The following is an 18221-nucleotide window of genomic DNA, read 5'->3' as shown; positions in this document are numbered from 1 at the left end:
CCCAGAATATAAATCTGAATGCACCCAATCAAATCTTTTTTTCAAAATGTTCTGGGAAACGATTGCCCCCCACCCTCCCTCTAAGCTTTGAGGCTATGCACAGCGATGTTTTCAAGCTTTTTTCTAACACCAGCCTCTGCCCAACGTATCCAACTTCCTGGGCCTCCGACAAGGTTAATCTGGCCCTGGGCACCCACAACCGTGGGTATAGTTCTTAGTATATCATATAATAACTAAGAGTGTTTATTGTAGTTATTACACAAATTGCTAATTTCTAAATGAAGTACTCAAAACTAAACACGATGTCCCCAAAACTAAATGATTGTATTTAAACTAGACTAGTTAAGTAACCTTATGCTTTCTGTGAATAATAAACAATTTTCACAACTTTCTAAACAGTCGTCTTGTATTTAAACATTGCCTCAATGTTATCAGTCTCTAGTGTAATACACCAAGTAAGTTTTCTTCATGAATAATAAACTAGTCACACTTCAATGATTTTCAAGATCTATTTATTTACAGTCTTATATAACATAACAGATAGTACATGTAATAATAATACAAAGGATAAAAGTTGGGGTTATTATAATTCTATCTCCCTGCTTGAATAAGAGAATGTCTGAAAAAGATCAAAAACTATTTGTATCTTTATTTGAATAGGCAGAAACTCAAAGGAGCTATACTGAACTGTTATTTAGGTCAAAGTAAACTGTTGAATTCGGTTGATCTGACATATTATATAGATTAGGGATGGAACAACGTTGATACATTTAAATTTTCAGTTAGAAATATTGAAACAAAATTAGTTTGTTTACTTATTTTAGTTTCATAGTTGGTTTACTGTGCCAATTATATCTCAACATTGGCTCTATCTGTGAACATTTTAAACATAAACAGATACTTTCTTTACAAAACCAATCAAGACATCAGAGTTTATTATATCAGCAATTTCATTTGTTTAAAAATCAAATTTGGTCATTTTAAAGATGGGTTCCCAGAAAAGTATTTATCTGGTGGTTATTTCTAATAAAAGTATGGCAATTTTGGTATATATGGAAAGTAGAGATATCCAATCTTACTAGAAAAATACTGGATTCCCCGAAAAACACTCATGGAGCGTATACAGGACAAAAATGTAAGGGTTCCCCTAATCAACAGCCCGACGATTAGGAACTTCTGCACGCGTGATGTCAAAGGTCACAAGCGAACATTGAGCGCTTGATGTACAAGTTGATAAACTTTATGAAGAGTTAGACGTACAATACTTTCTGAGATAAAAATGACGGAAAAAGACGCGGGTAGTGGATAATCGGAGAATTTAATTAGGATTCGATATTTGTAATAAATAGTAAGCGATTAAAGACAACATCGTCTTATGTATGCAATGAATTCTCCTCTGACTCCCAAGACGTGACGAAAACATGACCTGGTTTGATCGATTTTTAATAGCAGGGCATTCCTTCGCAATTACAATGTTTGAGAAGGATTTGAAGCATAATTATGACAAATTAATTAGTTTGAATATGTTTTTGGCCCATATATACCATTAGATCACCCAGTTTGTATGCGGCAACCGATCTTTAAATAAAAGGTTGTCTCAAATAAATCAACTTCAACAATAATAATGACCCAGCCATGGGCATGTCCAGAGTCTATTTTTTTTCTCATAAATTCATTGAATTACCGTCAAATAAACAAACGTGCAAAGCATTGTCTCAGTTTTGGGCTCACTTCACTCTAATCCTATACATGTATGTAGCTAAATGAGCAGAAAAATTGTATCAGACTTATGATTTTATACAATTCCCTGGTATTCATGCAGAGCTCGTGCCAAACTTAACGTTTTCTACACACTGCCTTCTGCTCAAATTATTGAACACATCCCTCAAGCCTTACATTTCCACTGATATAATTAAATACTAACATAAATATGTAACAATTTAGCCTTAATAAAAATATTTTAAAACAAATTCAAGGACATGACTGGAGCACAATTGCTTAATAACAATAATAGACTAGAACAGATTATAGTTATAGTTATCTATTATTAAAATGTTGTAAAGAAATAACTAAATTTAATAAAGTTTTAAATCCCTATAAAATTCAAATTTCCATTACATTTAGCTATTATATTCTTTTTTATCAACAGAGAAGCTAAAGTTTAAACATACATTTGACAAAAAAAGTTGAAAGTTATTTGATAAAGTGACCACTTTTATAAATAGATGATTTTCAGTCTTGTTTGAGAGAGATGCTTTAATCTTGAAATTTTGAATATAATATCAGACAATCTGATTAAAATACAGATCTATATTTCGTTTCGTTTTTTTTTATACTTTCGATGATCTACACTTCATGAAGATCTGACCAGTTGTTTTGGGAGGTCGCGTCAGGTCATTTGAGTGACTTTTGACCCTATGATGTCAGACATTTGATTAACCAATCAGCATTGATGTTTCTAGTGGATTACCCACTGTTCTGTGCACCTCACACCAAAAGCTCTTCATAACAGACCGTTTCTTTAGCTAATCCCTCACATCATCCAGAACACGTCAATGATAACAACTCTTCCAACTCCTAGTGTAGTAAAGACAAGTAAAACCAAATTTTGAACTATAAAAATTAAACAAAAAAGGATCTGTGTTTTAATCAGATGATGATGACAACAAGCGAGATGGATGTTTTCACGATGTGAGAACTAATAAAAACAAATAACATGTTAGTGCCTAGTTGTGTTGAGGCAAAGCTGGTTAACGTGTGTTTCTGTATACCTACTTTATGTAGATGTTTTATTGCAGGATTTTTTTTACAGAGGTGGGGCCAAGGTAAGGGCCTTAGAAAAAAAATTCAAAGCCATATTGAATAATTGACAGGTTTGCGACCCCAAATCGTACGTTTTTTAATTAATTAAGTAATTGCCATGAATTTATGTATCTTTTTGGAGGGAGTTTGCACCCTCCATACCAACTGAAAGATCCTGGTGATGAAACATGATTTATGTCAATTCCCCACAGCAGATAATATAATGCCAATTACCAATATCTTTACTAAATACTATTATATAGTCAAAATTAGCAGTAGTATCCCAATAACTGACAATTAATATACAGTACTATACTTATATTAAATACCGGTAGTCAAATATAATTAAGATATAACATAATTAACACAATAATATATACATGTATTACAAGGTTTTTGTAAGACAATAAAACATAAATATAATAATAATAATAAGATTCTGGTTTGATCATTTCAAAAGTTGATTAAAGTTGACATTATATATATATATATATATATATATAAACTCAAAAATTTCTGATAATGAATTAAAAAATATTTTGTTTTTGAAACTGGATTGTGCTCCTAATACATTATAACAATAATCTTGTTGACATTAAAGGCCCAGTTCAAATTGCAGAACAAATATACTTTCATCAAGTGTTGGAAACCTCTAATCCATCAGAAATGTGCAGTGTATAAAAACCACTGATCTAATCCATCAGAAATGTGCAGTGTATAAAAACCACTGATCTAATCCATCAGAAATGCACTTGAATAGTAATAATTATTTGAAATTATTCTGTTTTCTATGTTGCGGATGAAATACAAAAGTCGTTATCCCCACCCAAAATGGAGTATATACATGTTGAAGGAGGGATTAGAATAAAGACAGAGCTTGTTTTAGGTTCTGTTATTAAAATTACTGCACACTATTTAGTCACAGCCGTTAAAGGTTGGGTTATACGGGAGGAATAATTTACGAGATCAATTTTATGTTCAGTTCTATCGGTCCCCTCCCCCCTCTCCCTATATATTCAAAATAATTACCAGTTGATTTAATTAGATGTTAACCTGTACCTTTAAATTAAATAATTATATTATTTAATTAAATTTAATCAACTAGTTATACTAGTGTAGGCATATATATATAATTATTACATAATACATGAATTAACATTAATTAAAATAAATAACTACTTCTTGGTACATAGAAAAAAGATTGTTATCTTGTGTAGCTGGCCCCACACAAAAAGATATGGACTCTAATATCAGTTAACCATACTCTTGTGAATGTTTAATAATCTCAGCTGACAATTTCTAAAGTAATTATGTACCGTAACAGTTCCAGTGCACATACATTTGTCAGCAGAAGCATGTCTAAAGTCTACAACTATGAATTACAGTAATAATTATCTTTTAGAGGCATTTAGTAACTGGATAGAGCAATACACAAAAACACATACTTATGGAAAAACAATTAAATCCGATTTATTTTTCATTTGCTATTTATCAATCATGCCCTTCAGAGCAGCATAGATTGATTGATATTGTTGGCAAGAAATTAATATAAATAAGATTATACAAATATCAATCTACATGATTCTAAATTCTGATTTTCACCCTAGCTCTCTAATGCATAGTGGGAGAACAGTTGGTAGTACAGGTACAGACCTATCTATTATCAGAGACCTGCTCAATATCTAAATGACAATAAAATTGTCCTTTATCTACTGATTAAGTATATAGTCTTAGAATACATTTTATTTCTAACTACCATTCTCCCAAGCAGAGTTGTCCTTCCTTACAAAATAGCGGGATATGCATTGGAGAATGCCTAAATACTAATGCACACAATCGTTTTAGCCATCATAGTCTTGTCAAAATACACCAATATAGGGGTCAACCCACCACTATAATTCCTTTAGAAGTTTTTTTGGTACCAACTTGTAAAATCCATTGAAATCCACTTAGGGATTTTGGAGTTACAACTTGGCAATATAAAAACTTCTTAAGGAATTAGTGGTGGGTCTATCAGTATTTTGACTACTAGACAATCTGAGACAAAGACTTGGTGAGGAAGTTGATGGATATTTGAGAATATTTATTCAAGCTTAAAATTCAATTCATTCAAGTTTGATTTTTCAATCATCTATTTTATTGTCCATTTTTGTTTTGATCTTCAAGAATACAACAAGAATTGATTGTCTTATTATCACGAAGATTACAAAGTAAATTAGTCATTAATGTACTATCAGTTCATTCCTTGGTTTGTCCAAATAGATTTAGTTTTGTTTAATTTTGATCTTCTAGTTCGATATATTTTACAGGACTGATAGTCTTATCATGAATATTAGAAAGTAAATTAGTCAATAATACACAATCAGTTCATTCCTTGGTTTGTCCAAATAGATTTTGGTTTGTTTAATGTTGATCTTCTAGTTTTACAGCAGTCAAAGGATTGATTGTGTTATCATGATGATTGTAAAGTAAATTAATGATTATCAATAAACAATACACAGTCCGTTCACTCCTTGGTTTGTTGATATAGATTTAGGTAGATGAAAAGATGTTTAAAACATTCAAATTAATCCCATTTAATCCAGAATTTATTCTGATGTTTTCAGTTGAATTTCTTCTTTGTTGCTGTGAATCTTTCCATATACTGTAAAAAAAAAAAGAAAGTATATTATAAACCCTGTCACAATAAAATGAACTGAACTAAGTATCAGTCGATTTCGTGAACCCACCAGATTGCAATATGTTTTGATAAAAGATAGATTGCCAGGCAAGTAAACACACACTCAAAGCAGTCCATAAACAAAAATCTTTATACTGCTTAACATCTGACAAAATCCTATAACACAATTACGGACAATAACTCTATACAATATCAGGAATTTAATATGTTTTTTTGTTTCGCTAGTTTGAACTGAACAATGTACATAAATTTTGAACAGATCGGATGATAACCTCTTGTAAGAGTGTTCACAAGATTCTACAGGTCAAAAACTATTAACGGTATGAAAAATTACTGGAATTCAATAGGATTCTTTCTCTCACCAATATAAACAGCATACATGTATATAAATTTTATAAAAAGGACCGGATCATGAATATAGGGTGTTCACAAGAAATAGCCTCAGAGAAATGATATTTCAATAGCAAGAAAATTAGTTAGGCTATACAAAAGATAAATCTAATGTGGGAGGGAGGTTTTTATTTTTGTGTTTTTGTGAAAAGATCATTACTAGGCTAAATGACTTCTAAATGACTTATCTCATCACACTGTTTATAGGAATTTATAATTATCCAGTATCATTCATTAATGCCAGTATCATTTATTAATGCCAGTATCATTCATTAATGCCAGTATCATTTATCAGAATTGCGTATTTGATAAATGAATCTACAGTTTACTTCTAGTTTTATTCAAATTGATTCCAGTAATTGAGGGAAAATATTTATATGAAGTAATTGTTGAAATTGTTTAAGGTTATATGCCCCCTATTTAATTGACATGGGAGCATCTAAGAACTAGAATATTGTTTTTGTATGGCCTTAATTTATTTGTTCTCAAAAGATCAGTTGTTTGAATATTACATAATTTCCAAAGTAAGTTTTTGGTCTACATAGTCTAAACTGAGAATTATTTTTCTTGCCTGAAGGATTGTCAAATAAAAAGCAAAAAGATTTCATACCTCATCGTAACCTTCAATGTTATGGAATGCTTTCATATCAAAAACATTGCCTTCTATAGCAAACAGGGCAATATTTGACTCTTTGAGAATTTTTGGCGTAAATGCTTTTAATTCCAGACAATTTTCTTCCAGTCTAATAACTTTAAGCCTTGGACAACTGGCTATACTTTCAGGTAAGGTAGACACCTGCAACATAATCACATTTATATGTAAGAAGAATGGTAGTCTCCCTTTAATTATATATATGACACTATAAGGTCTGATTTTCTAATTGCTCAATCATGTCAATGAACATATACTGAACGCCATAGAAAACGCATCACTTAGTTTTTCGTATAACAAAATAATCCTGTAAACATATCTTATTTATTTTGCTTCTTATTGTGAACAATATTCAAATGGGAACACATCAATAACAACACATTTGTACAGATGTCAGTAGCGCGTGTGTCCTCCACGGGCTCTTACGCACGCTGTGCAGCGATATCGCATGGAATTTACCAATGTTTGAAAGAAGGCCTGGGGCAAATTGTTCCATTCTTGGACAAGAGGAGCTTCTAAAGCAGCAATGGTGTGCATCTGTGGTCTCCGATACAGACGGCGTCCAATCTCATCCCAGACATGTTCTATCGATGCCATGTCCGGAGACATGGCTGGCCAGTCCAAGACATTGATGTTGTTAGCAGCCAGGTAGTCCATACTAAAACGGGCGGTATGCGGACGTGTATTATCCTGTTGGAAGTGCTGAAGTTGTGGGTGCGCTCGAAACATCGGAACAACAATTGGTTGCAAGACATCATCACGGTAGGCTACAGCATTAACGCGACCCCTGCAAATGTGTAGGGCTGTCCGGTGATGAAATGTGAAGCCTCCCCACACCATTAAACTTCCCCCACCCCATCAGCAAGACATTCCCCAAGACGTCTCCACACACGTTGACGGCCATCAGCGTGATAAAGATGAAAGTGACTCTCATCACTGAAGAGCACACTTTGCCAGTCTACTCTTCTCCATGTCTGGTGTCCTTGAGCCCATATCAAACGCCACTGACGGTGATGATCCCTGAGGATAGCTCCAACATAAGGTCGTCGTGCATGGAGTCCAACATTTCCTAATATGTAAACCGGTGCCTCATCGCAATTGTATAGGCGTAGGTACATATCACTTACCGTCATACAGCCGAGGCCAGATGTAGAGTAACGGAATCTGCCGAGGTTTGCCGAGTGATACTTATAATTCATAAACTTAAAACCTTAATTTGGAACTACATACATGTATATACAAAACAACCTGATATTACAATTATTTGTTGAGAAAATGTTTGTGTCACATCAGTAAAAGAAAGAGAACTCAAAAAAAAGACAAGAGAGAGAGAGAGAAATGGGGTTTAACATCCACTCGACCAAACTGAAATTTAATAGGATTGTTCTGTTTACTAACTTGAATGGCACATATAAATTTCATACAGATCGGCAGATAACTTTAGAGGTTAGAGCCTAGAAGGGCCATAACTCTAGAAGTAATTGACGGAAACTGCTGAAATTCTATATTCTTCCTTCTTTCACTAAATTAAATCATGCATATAAATTTCACAAAGACCGGGTGATAACTTTCGGCATTAGAGCGTTCACAAGGTTCAATAAAGTGAAACAAAGGCCATAACTCTAGACCTAATGAACGGAAATTCCTGAAATTCAATAGGATTCTTTGTTTCACTAATTTAAATAATGCATATAAATTTCAGAAAGATCAGATGATAACATTTGGCGCTAGAGCGTTCACAAGGTTCAATAAAGTGAAACAAGGGCCATAACTCTAGACGAAATTGAACAGGCTTCTTCGTTTCACTTTCAGAAAGATCGGATGATAACTTTTGGCATTAGAGCATTCACAAGGTTCAATAAAGTGAAACAAGGGCCATAACTCTAGACGTAATAAACGGAAATTGCTGAAATTAAATAGGCTTCTTTGTTTCACTAATTTAAACTAGTTGCTGTAAATAGGGATATAACTGATCACCCTGCCCATTTAATCTGTTATAATAAAATTATAGATTAATAATATAATGAGTATAAATAAATAAATAAACCCTGATTTAAATTACCTGATTTTGATTAAGATTGAGCTCCATAGCCTGAAAGTTACTAACATCATCAGGTAAAGTTGTTATTTTATTTCTAGACAGATCCACTACATCCAGTTGGTTTAAACCACAAACCTCCATTGGGAAATATTTAATATGGTTTCCTGATAGATTTAATGTACGTAGGTGTTTTAAATTTGTGAATGTGCTTGGTAGTGCAGTTAAATGATTTATATCCAATGACAAAACTTCCAGTTTCTTCAAATTACCAATTTCATTTGGCAGGTTTTCTGAAAAAGAAAATGAAATGATTGCAAATGTTTGATCTACTTTCCTGCATGACCTTTAATATGCTACCAATGGTATAAAAGGAACACAAATGATCTTTCCATGCCAGGTTATCAGACCTGCACCACTGAAAAGGGGAAACCAGACTAGAAAATTCCAAGGTCAATAATGGGATCGAACACCATACTCACTAAGCTAGCGTGACTTCTTCTGAAAGACATTCCCTGGTTGTACATGACAAGGAGTATAGTCGTCTGTCCAACCTTGTGGGTTTTTCTCCTGGTCTTCCGGTTTCCTCCCACTGCTAAAGAGCCCTACACGCAAGCGAATTATTGAAATAAAATTGAACCATGTGTTAGTCCCGAAGTGACCTAGCTTGTGTCTAGTGGACATTATCCCCCCCCCTCTCTCTTCTAAAAAAGATCATCTATAAACACTATTCGTTGCTTAGACTACCTATTGATTATTCTATTGTTTTGAATGACAGATTTTATTATGACACTGCTAATTTGTATGGGTAACTACAACATGATTTAAGTACTTCTACAAAAAAACAAAATGCACAATGAAATAAAAGTAATTAGAATCCGGTACTGTTGTACATATCAATTTATTGTTTTAAGGTAATGAAGTACTTTACTTCCATGTCGATCAAATATGGGTGAATAGTTTAGTATAGATGATGTCGGCTCACATCAATGCGATTAAGATGCCCGACAAATGAGGAGGATTAAAATTATAATCATTCTTATTGAATTGATGAATAGTCTGACAAAAGGAAAGCAATGACTTCTGTTTAAGATTAGATTGATGAATTGTCCGACAAAGGATTAAGTCAGTCAATCAAGGCAGATTAAGTAGTTAAATCAAGGTAGGTTTATACTATAGACGGTATAACACGATAAATACGTTGATCACTTAATTACCTAATAAACCCAGCGTATTATCGACGGTAATCGGGTTGAGTGGTAGTTATACACTCAGTAAACTATATTAATTTCGGAATTTTGAATATTATTCACCATGTCTTGATGTCCGATTGGGCATATTCCCGGTCGGACAATTTTGGGCGTTTGGAAAAAAGATTCGGACAAGTCCGGAATATACGGGCAAAATCCCATCACTGGGTGAATATAAATGAGGGTTGGTACATACCGAAAAATTATCTGGAAAAAGCACAATCAGATGTGTGGCCAGGCTCTAGAGTTAAGGTGAATGAGCACATAAAAAAAGGCACCACAACATGTTCTGAATAATTTTAAATTCATTATACCTTATTTTTTTGGTTGGTAGAATAAAATTATGAGTCAAGATAGTTCTTATAAGCCATAAGATAAAAAAAAGCAAGTATGACCAGAAACTGACTATGTTGTTGGATGATACTCAAAAATCTAATTCACCAAATCGATGCAGAATTGTTCAAAGAACAAGCATGCCAATTTTCATGTTGATCGGACTTGAATTGACAGTGCCTAAAGCTTTTTCGAAGAGTGTGACCTCAAGAAGACGATGAGTAGCGGTTAGCGGCCAGTTCCTGGTCCAAAAAGCAATACAAAAGAAATGAGATTCAACTTTTATTACTCAAATGAACTAAAAGAGCTGTGGTCACTCCCCTTGCTCTCCCCCTAACTGGCCCACAGACTTCAATATCATACACTTACCTAATTTATTATTACTTAAACTCAAATTTTTAAGGTTGTCAAATTTGCCAATAAATGATGGTAAATGTTGGAATTTGTTGTCCGATAAATCAAGGGTTCGTAGATTTTTATGGAGGCATTGTAGTTCTTCTGGAAACTGTAAAACAAAACATAACGCTAACGCTACAATATACGTCCACATTCCAATTCTGCTTTTAATGACGAATGACACCCAAACAAATAACCGGTATAAATGCTTGTAACACTTTTATTAATTTTCTCTGGTTACAAAGCGTTCTGAAACGTCAACAAATAACCGGCATAAATGCTTCTAACACTTATTAATTTTCTCTGGTTACAAAGCGTTCTGAAAAATAAGTTTAACAAAGGCTATCAGAAAACACTCACAAAAACCCGAATTTTACATGGGAGACAACTCTTTAAAGCATATCACGCCGAATTTTACATGGGAGACAACTCTTTAAAGCATATCACGCCAGTTTGACATTGTTAGACGGAGTTATCTCCTCCGAACCAAGTGAAACCGAAGTCTGAAATTAAATCCCAATCTGACAAAAGTACTTAATATTCTTAAAAGACAAATTATTAATAATAAATTTGGTACTAAATTATAATAACGAATGACACCCAAACATAAGACTTTTTAAAAATGTACATCCTGAAAACGCACATGTACTTGCAGTTACATGAATTTATAATTTATTTAGTGTGAGAGAGAGAGAGAGAGAGAGAGAGACATTGTCATTGCAGTACCAAAAGGTCTTTAGCAGTGGGAGGAAAGGGGGAGAAAACGGTGGTTTGAAACGTCAACAAATAACCGGTATAAATACTTCTAACACTTACAAAGCGTTCTGAAAAATAAGTTGAACAAAGGCTCTCAGAAACCACTCACAAAAACCCGAATGTTACATGGGTGACAACTATTTAAAGCATATCACGTCAGTTTGACATTGTTAAATGGAGTTTGACATTGTTAAATGGAGTTATCTCCCCAAAATCGGGCATGCACCCAAAAGAAAAGGGACCAACCTCAGGGTATAAGGAATATGTATTTTAAGTTTCAAGATGATCGATTTAGAATTGTGGCCTGTAGGCGACACACAAAAAGAAAATTGGCATGGCTCTGCCCCTGGGGGTTGGGCATGTAGGGCCTACTCCAAATGATAAGGATGTTCCAAATGATAGGAATGTTCCTTAGGGTACAAAGAATAAGTATATAAAGTGTGGCTCTGCCCCTGGGGGTTGGGCATGTACCCCAAACGATAGGGATGTTCCTTAGGGTACAAAGAATGTGTATGCAAGATTATAAGTTAAGAAATGTGGCCTGTAGACGACAAACAAACAAATACTAGAAATGGGCGTGGCTCTGCCCCTGGGGGTCGGGCATGCACCAAAAACAATAGGGATCTTCCTTGGGGTATAAGGAATAAGTATACCAAGTTTGAAGAAAATCCAGTAAGAATTGCGCCCTGTAGGCGACACAAAGACACACGAAAAGAAAATGGGAAATGGGCGTGGCTCTGCCCCTGGGGGTTGGGCATGTACCCCAAACGATAGGGATGTTCCTTAGGGTACAAAGAATGTGTATGCAAGATTATAAGTTAAGAAATGTGGCCTGTAGACGACAAACAAACAAATACTAGAAATGGGCGTGGCTCTGCCCCTGGGGGTCGGGCATGCACCAAAAACAATAGGGATCTTCCTTGGGGTATAAGGAATAAGTATACCAAGTTTGAAGAAAATCCAGTAAGAATTGCGCCCTGTAGGCGACACAAAGACACACGAAAAGAAAATGGGCGTGGCTCTGCCCCTGGGGGTTGGGCATGCACCCCAAACGATAGGGATGTTCCTTAGGGTACAAAGAATGTGTATGCAAAGTTTCAAGATTATTAGTTAAGAAATGTGGCCTGTAGACGACAAACAAACAAATACTAGAAATGGGCGTGGCTCTGCCCCGGGGGGTCGGGCATGCACCAAAAACAATAGGGATCTTCCTTGGGGTATAAGGAATAAGTATACCAAGTTTGAAGAAAATCCATGAAGAATTGCGCCCTGTAGGCGAACCACAGACACACACACACACACACACACACACACACACACACACATACATACATACACACACACACACACACAGACAGGGGCGACGGCATAATACGTTCACATTATGAATGTGGACGTATAAAAAGGATTCAATGAAAGTGGTCATTTGGGACTAACATGGCAAATCTTTATACATTATCTCCCCTGAAAAATTAATAATATTAGTTGCACCCAAGGACTAAATATAAGTGCAGGGACTTATTAACTACAAGCTGACATTATGAAGCTTTTTATTGGACGGTTCTTATTATAAATATCTGGAAGTGTCGTTTGTTATCTATCCTATTATCAAAAAGAAGAATCCTATTGAATTTTAGTTATTTATGATCCTATCTTCCTGAGTTATTACCTATGTTACAAAATCGTTTTATACCTAAAGAGCAGAGCTTTCACTTCAAAAATTTTAAAGGACTTTAAATGCAGAAGGTGATTTTTCTTTTGAGCATTATCCCAATTTAAAGTATTTTTGTAAAGTTTTAAAATTCTTTTTTCATGGAATGTAAATTGACTGACAGGTAAATTGCCCATACAGTTATATATTTTCACTCTCACATATGACCAACACAATTGTTCCAGACATTGCATTCTATAATTATGCCTTTTTGCCATAATAGCAGTTTTTGTGTCTGATGTTACAAGTTTCAATATGATAGGTCTAGGCATATCTGTGGGGATTTGGTGGATAGCGATCATTTCTGAAGGGTAAATCTTGACTGGTGCGAAATTATGACAGTTGCAGAAATTTAGTTCTTAAATTTTCTCTGTGCTCTTGTATGCCTAGTATTTTAATGGATTTTTTTCTTGAGTATTGTCCATTCCGATAAGCAGTAATGAGGACTGATTTGGATATTAAAACCATGTCTATGCAGTGTTTTTTATAACAATCTATCTCATCTTGTAGAGATTCATTTATTTCCTTTTGTTTTGTAATCTCGCATTTCACCTTTTCTCTTCCCATTTCAAGGACTTCCAGCTCAACAGATAATTCCTTTCTTACATGCACTTGAATTTTAAAATTTATGTCATCTAAGAATCTACTCAATGTCTTTTCTAAAATATTGTTTAACATATTCCCAGTCACCATGTTTTTTTAGTTACATCTTATCTAACATACCAGCTGTTACCATATTCTTCAATTAATCTTTTATTTCACTCAGCGACTTGAATATAGATATAAGATCTTCTGATAAAAAGTTTCATCATCCCGCCCACTTCTTGTTATTACAATAGATGTACTCAAATAGTTTTTTTTATGTTTTGAGCTCATTTTTTTTAAATCACTATCAATATTCAACTTCCTTGATACAAAAAAAATCTGAATAAAAATATTGCTTAAAAAAAAAAAAAAAAAATATTCTCCACTGTAGTGGGTGTTACTCTCTTTTGTTCAGCTACAATCTACCACCATAATGTTTGAAAGTGCAATGACATAAACATATAGATTTTTCTTCTGTAAACTCTTGGGAACACTCACTTAATCATTGTTTGTTATTCTATCTCACTCCATGCAAGAAATAGCCATATACATGTATCTTTCTTTTATTTCACACTTTTATCAACAAAACATCAGAGCTCATGCGTGGCTTTTACATGTCCGCCATCTGTCCTTCAGCTCAAAACTGGTTTGATGACTTACCTGCTGGCGAAATATATGTTTCGACAGGTTGTCATCGCACAAAACAAGCCAATACATTCAACCGAATCTGATTGTAAATTTTATTTTCAAGTCATAATAAAGAGGGAATGCCTAAATTGACCACCTTTTAATGACTCATATACATGTGATAAACCCTACTTCAGGTACATTGTCAGCATTACAACAAGGGTATAAGGTGAGCATCGTAGTCACAATTCCTGGAGAATCCATATAACTTCAAGGTTTGTAATAGTATCCTGGGAGGGGTCTTTTTATGGACAATAGCACATTCCTTCTGGATCTAAGAAAAGAATAATGTGCATAACTTTAATTTTATAGCAAGAGAAGTTTGATTTTCATAATTTCTTGCATATCTCAGACGTGACCAAATCTATTTGTGTATCTACATTAATTGTTAAAAATGTTCACAAGCCTGTCGTTTTGGCTATTGTTGATGGTGATTTTATTCTGTGTGTATGATTTTTATCAACACTTTAAGCAAGAGAGACAAATTATTAATCAAGTCTGGCTAAATTATGAGTTAGAAAGAAGATATTCCACAGAATTAATAACTGGCGGGTGATCAACACAACTCAATTTTCGGATATCTCCAAATGTGGACTATAAATTACTCAGCTATCATGACTCCACTGTCAATCTACCTTATGGACTTCCACAAGGTTCTGTGCTCTGGCCACTACTTTTTACTGCTTATACAGCACCATAATCTTGAATATTTTGCTGGAATCTCAATCTGCTGATACATGTATCACTGATCTGGAAAAATGTGCTTTGTCTATCAAAGAGTGGATGATCAACAACTTTCTTAAATGAAATGATAATAAATTAGAATTGTTTTTGTTAAACTTTGGATCAAATCAAAAACTGGAAAAATTTCAATCACTGAAATTTAAATTGGCAGTTAGTTCCAGCCTTTCTCCAACTGATAATCTGCAGTTCTGCATAATCTTGGTTTATACTTTGATACGAATTTAAATATGAACACTCACATAGCATCTGTATGTAAATCAACCAATTTTCAATTGTATAACATTGGACGAATCAGAAATATTTTAGATATTGTTACTTGTTAAATGTTAATACTCATGTTACATCACGCCTTGACTACTGCAATTCTCTTTAATATAATCTTTCTTCTAATTAGCTCAATCTTCTCCAGAATATTCCAAATAAAGCAGTGCAATACTATAGAGGTTATTTTAGTTCTAGGAAAGGTAACAACGAGAAATAGGCTAAGTAGGTATTTTGCAAGATTCAATTTTCTTAGACTCACAAACATTTTCTCCCACAATCAATTGCTGAAAGTAGGGTACTATCATCCAGTCATCTATTGGAGTCTGTGACCATGGTAGTCACATCGGTACCCGTAGTGTCACAGCAGCCTGTATTATTACCCAAACTAAAACGACAGAACATATCACTCCCGTGCTTCATGATCTTTATATAGACTCCCTATATAACATCACATTAATTACAAGTTTCTTTCTTCATAACATATTCTTCTTTACACTTTGATGACTCTCCAGCTTATCTTAAATCTTTACTTTAACTTCACACTTCAACTAGTACTCTCTGATACCAGAATAAAAACCTTCTTATTCCTCTGTATCCTAATACATCCTATGGAAACTGTTCTTTTCCCTTTGCTGTTCCATTTCTTTGGAATTTTCTTTATGTTAAGCTATCAGATTCAACTTCTATTTGTAAACATAGATTAAAGACACATTTTTTTCAAGATTATTGTAGTTTTTAAAAGATTATTACAGTTTTTAGGGTTTAATTTATACTTTTTATATTTCTTTTACGGTTTTAGTCCAGTAGTTACATTTACATTTTATTTTGATTTTTTTAGTTTTTATACTCTATTTAAATTGATGCTTATTCTTATATGTTCTGTTTTCATATAACAAAATGTAACCAGTGCCAGAGAACAGTAATTATATTACTGGCAATAGAAATTATATAAATTAATTATTACTATATAGTAGTATTATTTAAAAATGGATATTTTACCCAGTGGATGGTTTGAAAATGTCTTGTTAGGAGACCTCCTCTAGACGACTGTTACCCAAAATAAATGAAGGGAGATGAATGGTAAAAAAACACTGTCTTCAAAATGGATTAGCTCGATTGTTGTCAGGTTAACAATCTGATTAAAATACAGATCTATATTTTGTTTTGTTTTTTTATACTTTCAATGATCGGTTGTACTGGAAGGTCGTGTCAGGGATCATCCAAGTGGCTTTTGAACCTATGACATCGGACGTTGATTAGTCAATCAACGTTGACATTTCTAGTGGTTTACCCACAGTTCTGTGCATCGCACGGCAAGAACTCGCCGTAACAGACCGTTTCATAGGCTAATCCCTCACTTCAACCAGAACGTCGGTGATAACAACTCTTCCAGATCCTACTGTAGTAAGGACAAGTAAAACCAAATTATGAACTATAAAAATCGAAAGGAAATAGGATCTCTGTTTTAATCAGATTGGTCAGGTTAATATACATGTAAGTGCAGACTCCTAAAAACATGTGCCTGCTTGAACATGTCACAAGAGGTCATTCTGAAGGTAATTATCTGAAATTGTTGAAAATAAGTAAAATTCTTCATCTCATTAAAATAAACACTGTGTATAAATTTCAAGCGGCTAACTTTTGTTTGCCCCTACATGTAGACAGGGTTGAAGACAATATACAACCACATACATGTAAATGGCAAATTTTAAAATATTCAAGAAACAAAAATGACTTGATGAATATGGACGGATAGAGAGAAAACCTATATAGAGTAATATAGACTAATAAAAGGCATGGGAGAGGTTAAATATTTTGGACTGATAGATTTCATAATGACTAGATAATACATGTAGGCTACATGTATAGTTCTCTAGCCTTTATGTAACTAATGCATAATTGGCATGTGATCATAGCTTTTGCCGCTAAAGCATCAGCATATAACTCTGCAAATTATTCAAGAGCAATTAGAAATTGTTGAAATTCAGTCTTGACTCCTTTGTCTGAGTACTGGTTATATCTAAACAACTTGTTCAAATTTTAAGAATTAATTATTACAGTAACTCTGTTCTTAAAGTAATTCTTGATCATCTACAAGAGTACGGTAATCAGTTTTGTTTGTACACTGATTTGTTATAAATTTTACATACAATTTAATGACCATCCTCATTATAAGACCTTGTCAAAGCAAAAAATTATTTTATTAGGCCCTACTGATCTCAATTATCGAATCAATACGGGTGCTTTTCCTGCAGGTAATCAGTAAAACTATAATTGAAAATACTTCAATCATCCAATGACAGTTATCACCCCTATCTTATACTAAGAGTCTCTTAAAGACAAGCAATACAAGTAGTCTACTGTACATATATATATCAAAAGTAATGATTGAAAGTTAAATTTTAATTTATATAAAGGAAGTGTCTCTGCCTTATATAAATGCGACAGTGCTTGTTCCGGCAATGGAAGCGGACGTAAAATACAACTAACTACTAGTACTACTACTGTTCCGGCAATACCGGCATCCTGCGAATTTTTGCATTGGTGAAATGACACATTGTTTGCCGTTCTTAGTCACTTCTCGTATTTACATTTTCTTTGCAAATTTGTGCTTCAAATGGAATTTGCACAAACAACAAAAATGTTTTGAGTTCTGAGAAAAAATAAAGTAGTCTATGGCCTGTCCTGTGGTATGCAGTCTGGGTGACAAGGGAAAAAAATGACATTAGTTTTCTTATAAGAAATGTTGTTTTACTCACCTCTTTAATTCCAAGCTTACATAACTGGCAGACACCAGTTTTTTCTGCTGTCTGAATGTGCTGCTTGATCGGGGAATTTCCCATGATATGGTAAAATAATTGTTTTATTGCATTTTCCGTCAAGAAATAGTAATTAAAAACAAATACTTAGAGTTACCTCCCTTCCTAATCCGG

At 33.9% G+C, this 18221-nt stretch overlaps 1 protein-coding gene across 1 annotated transcript; it reads right to left on the bottom strand.

The window, feature by feature from the left end:
• Positions 1-495: 495 nt before the first annotated feature.
• Positions 496-18208, bottom strand: LOC126821606 (leucine-rich repeat-containing protein 57). Its single transcript, XM_050550069.2, has 5 exons — positions 18048-18208; positions 10515-10650; positions 8587-8855; positions 6483-6668; positions 496-5446 (listed from the first exon to the last, which is right to left on the bottom strand). Exons 1-5 carry the CDS (start codon positions 18129-18131, stop codon positions 5405-5407), a joined length of 717 nt encoding a protein of 238 aa, XP_050406026.1. The 5' UTR covers positions 18132-18208; the 3' UTR covers positions 496-5404.
• Positions 18209-18221: the final 13 nt, after the last annotated feature.

Source organism: Patella vulgata, chromosome 5, assembly GCF_932274485.2.
Source record: "Patella vulgata chromosome 5, xgPatVulg1.2, whole genome shotgun sequence".
NCBI classification, from domain to species: domain Eukaryota; kingdom Metazoa; phylum Mollusca; class Gastropoda; family Patellidae; genus Patella; species Patella vulgata.
Note: the sequence above shows the minus strand (reverse complement) of the source record. Positions and strands in the feature narration are given on the sequence as shown.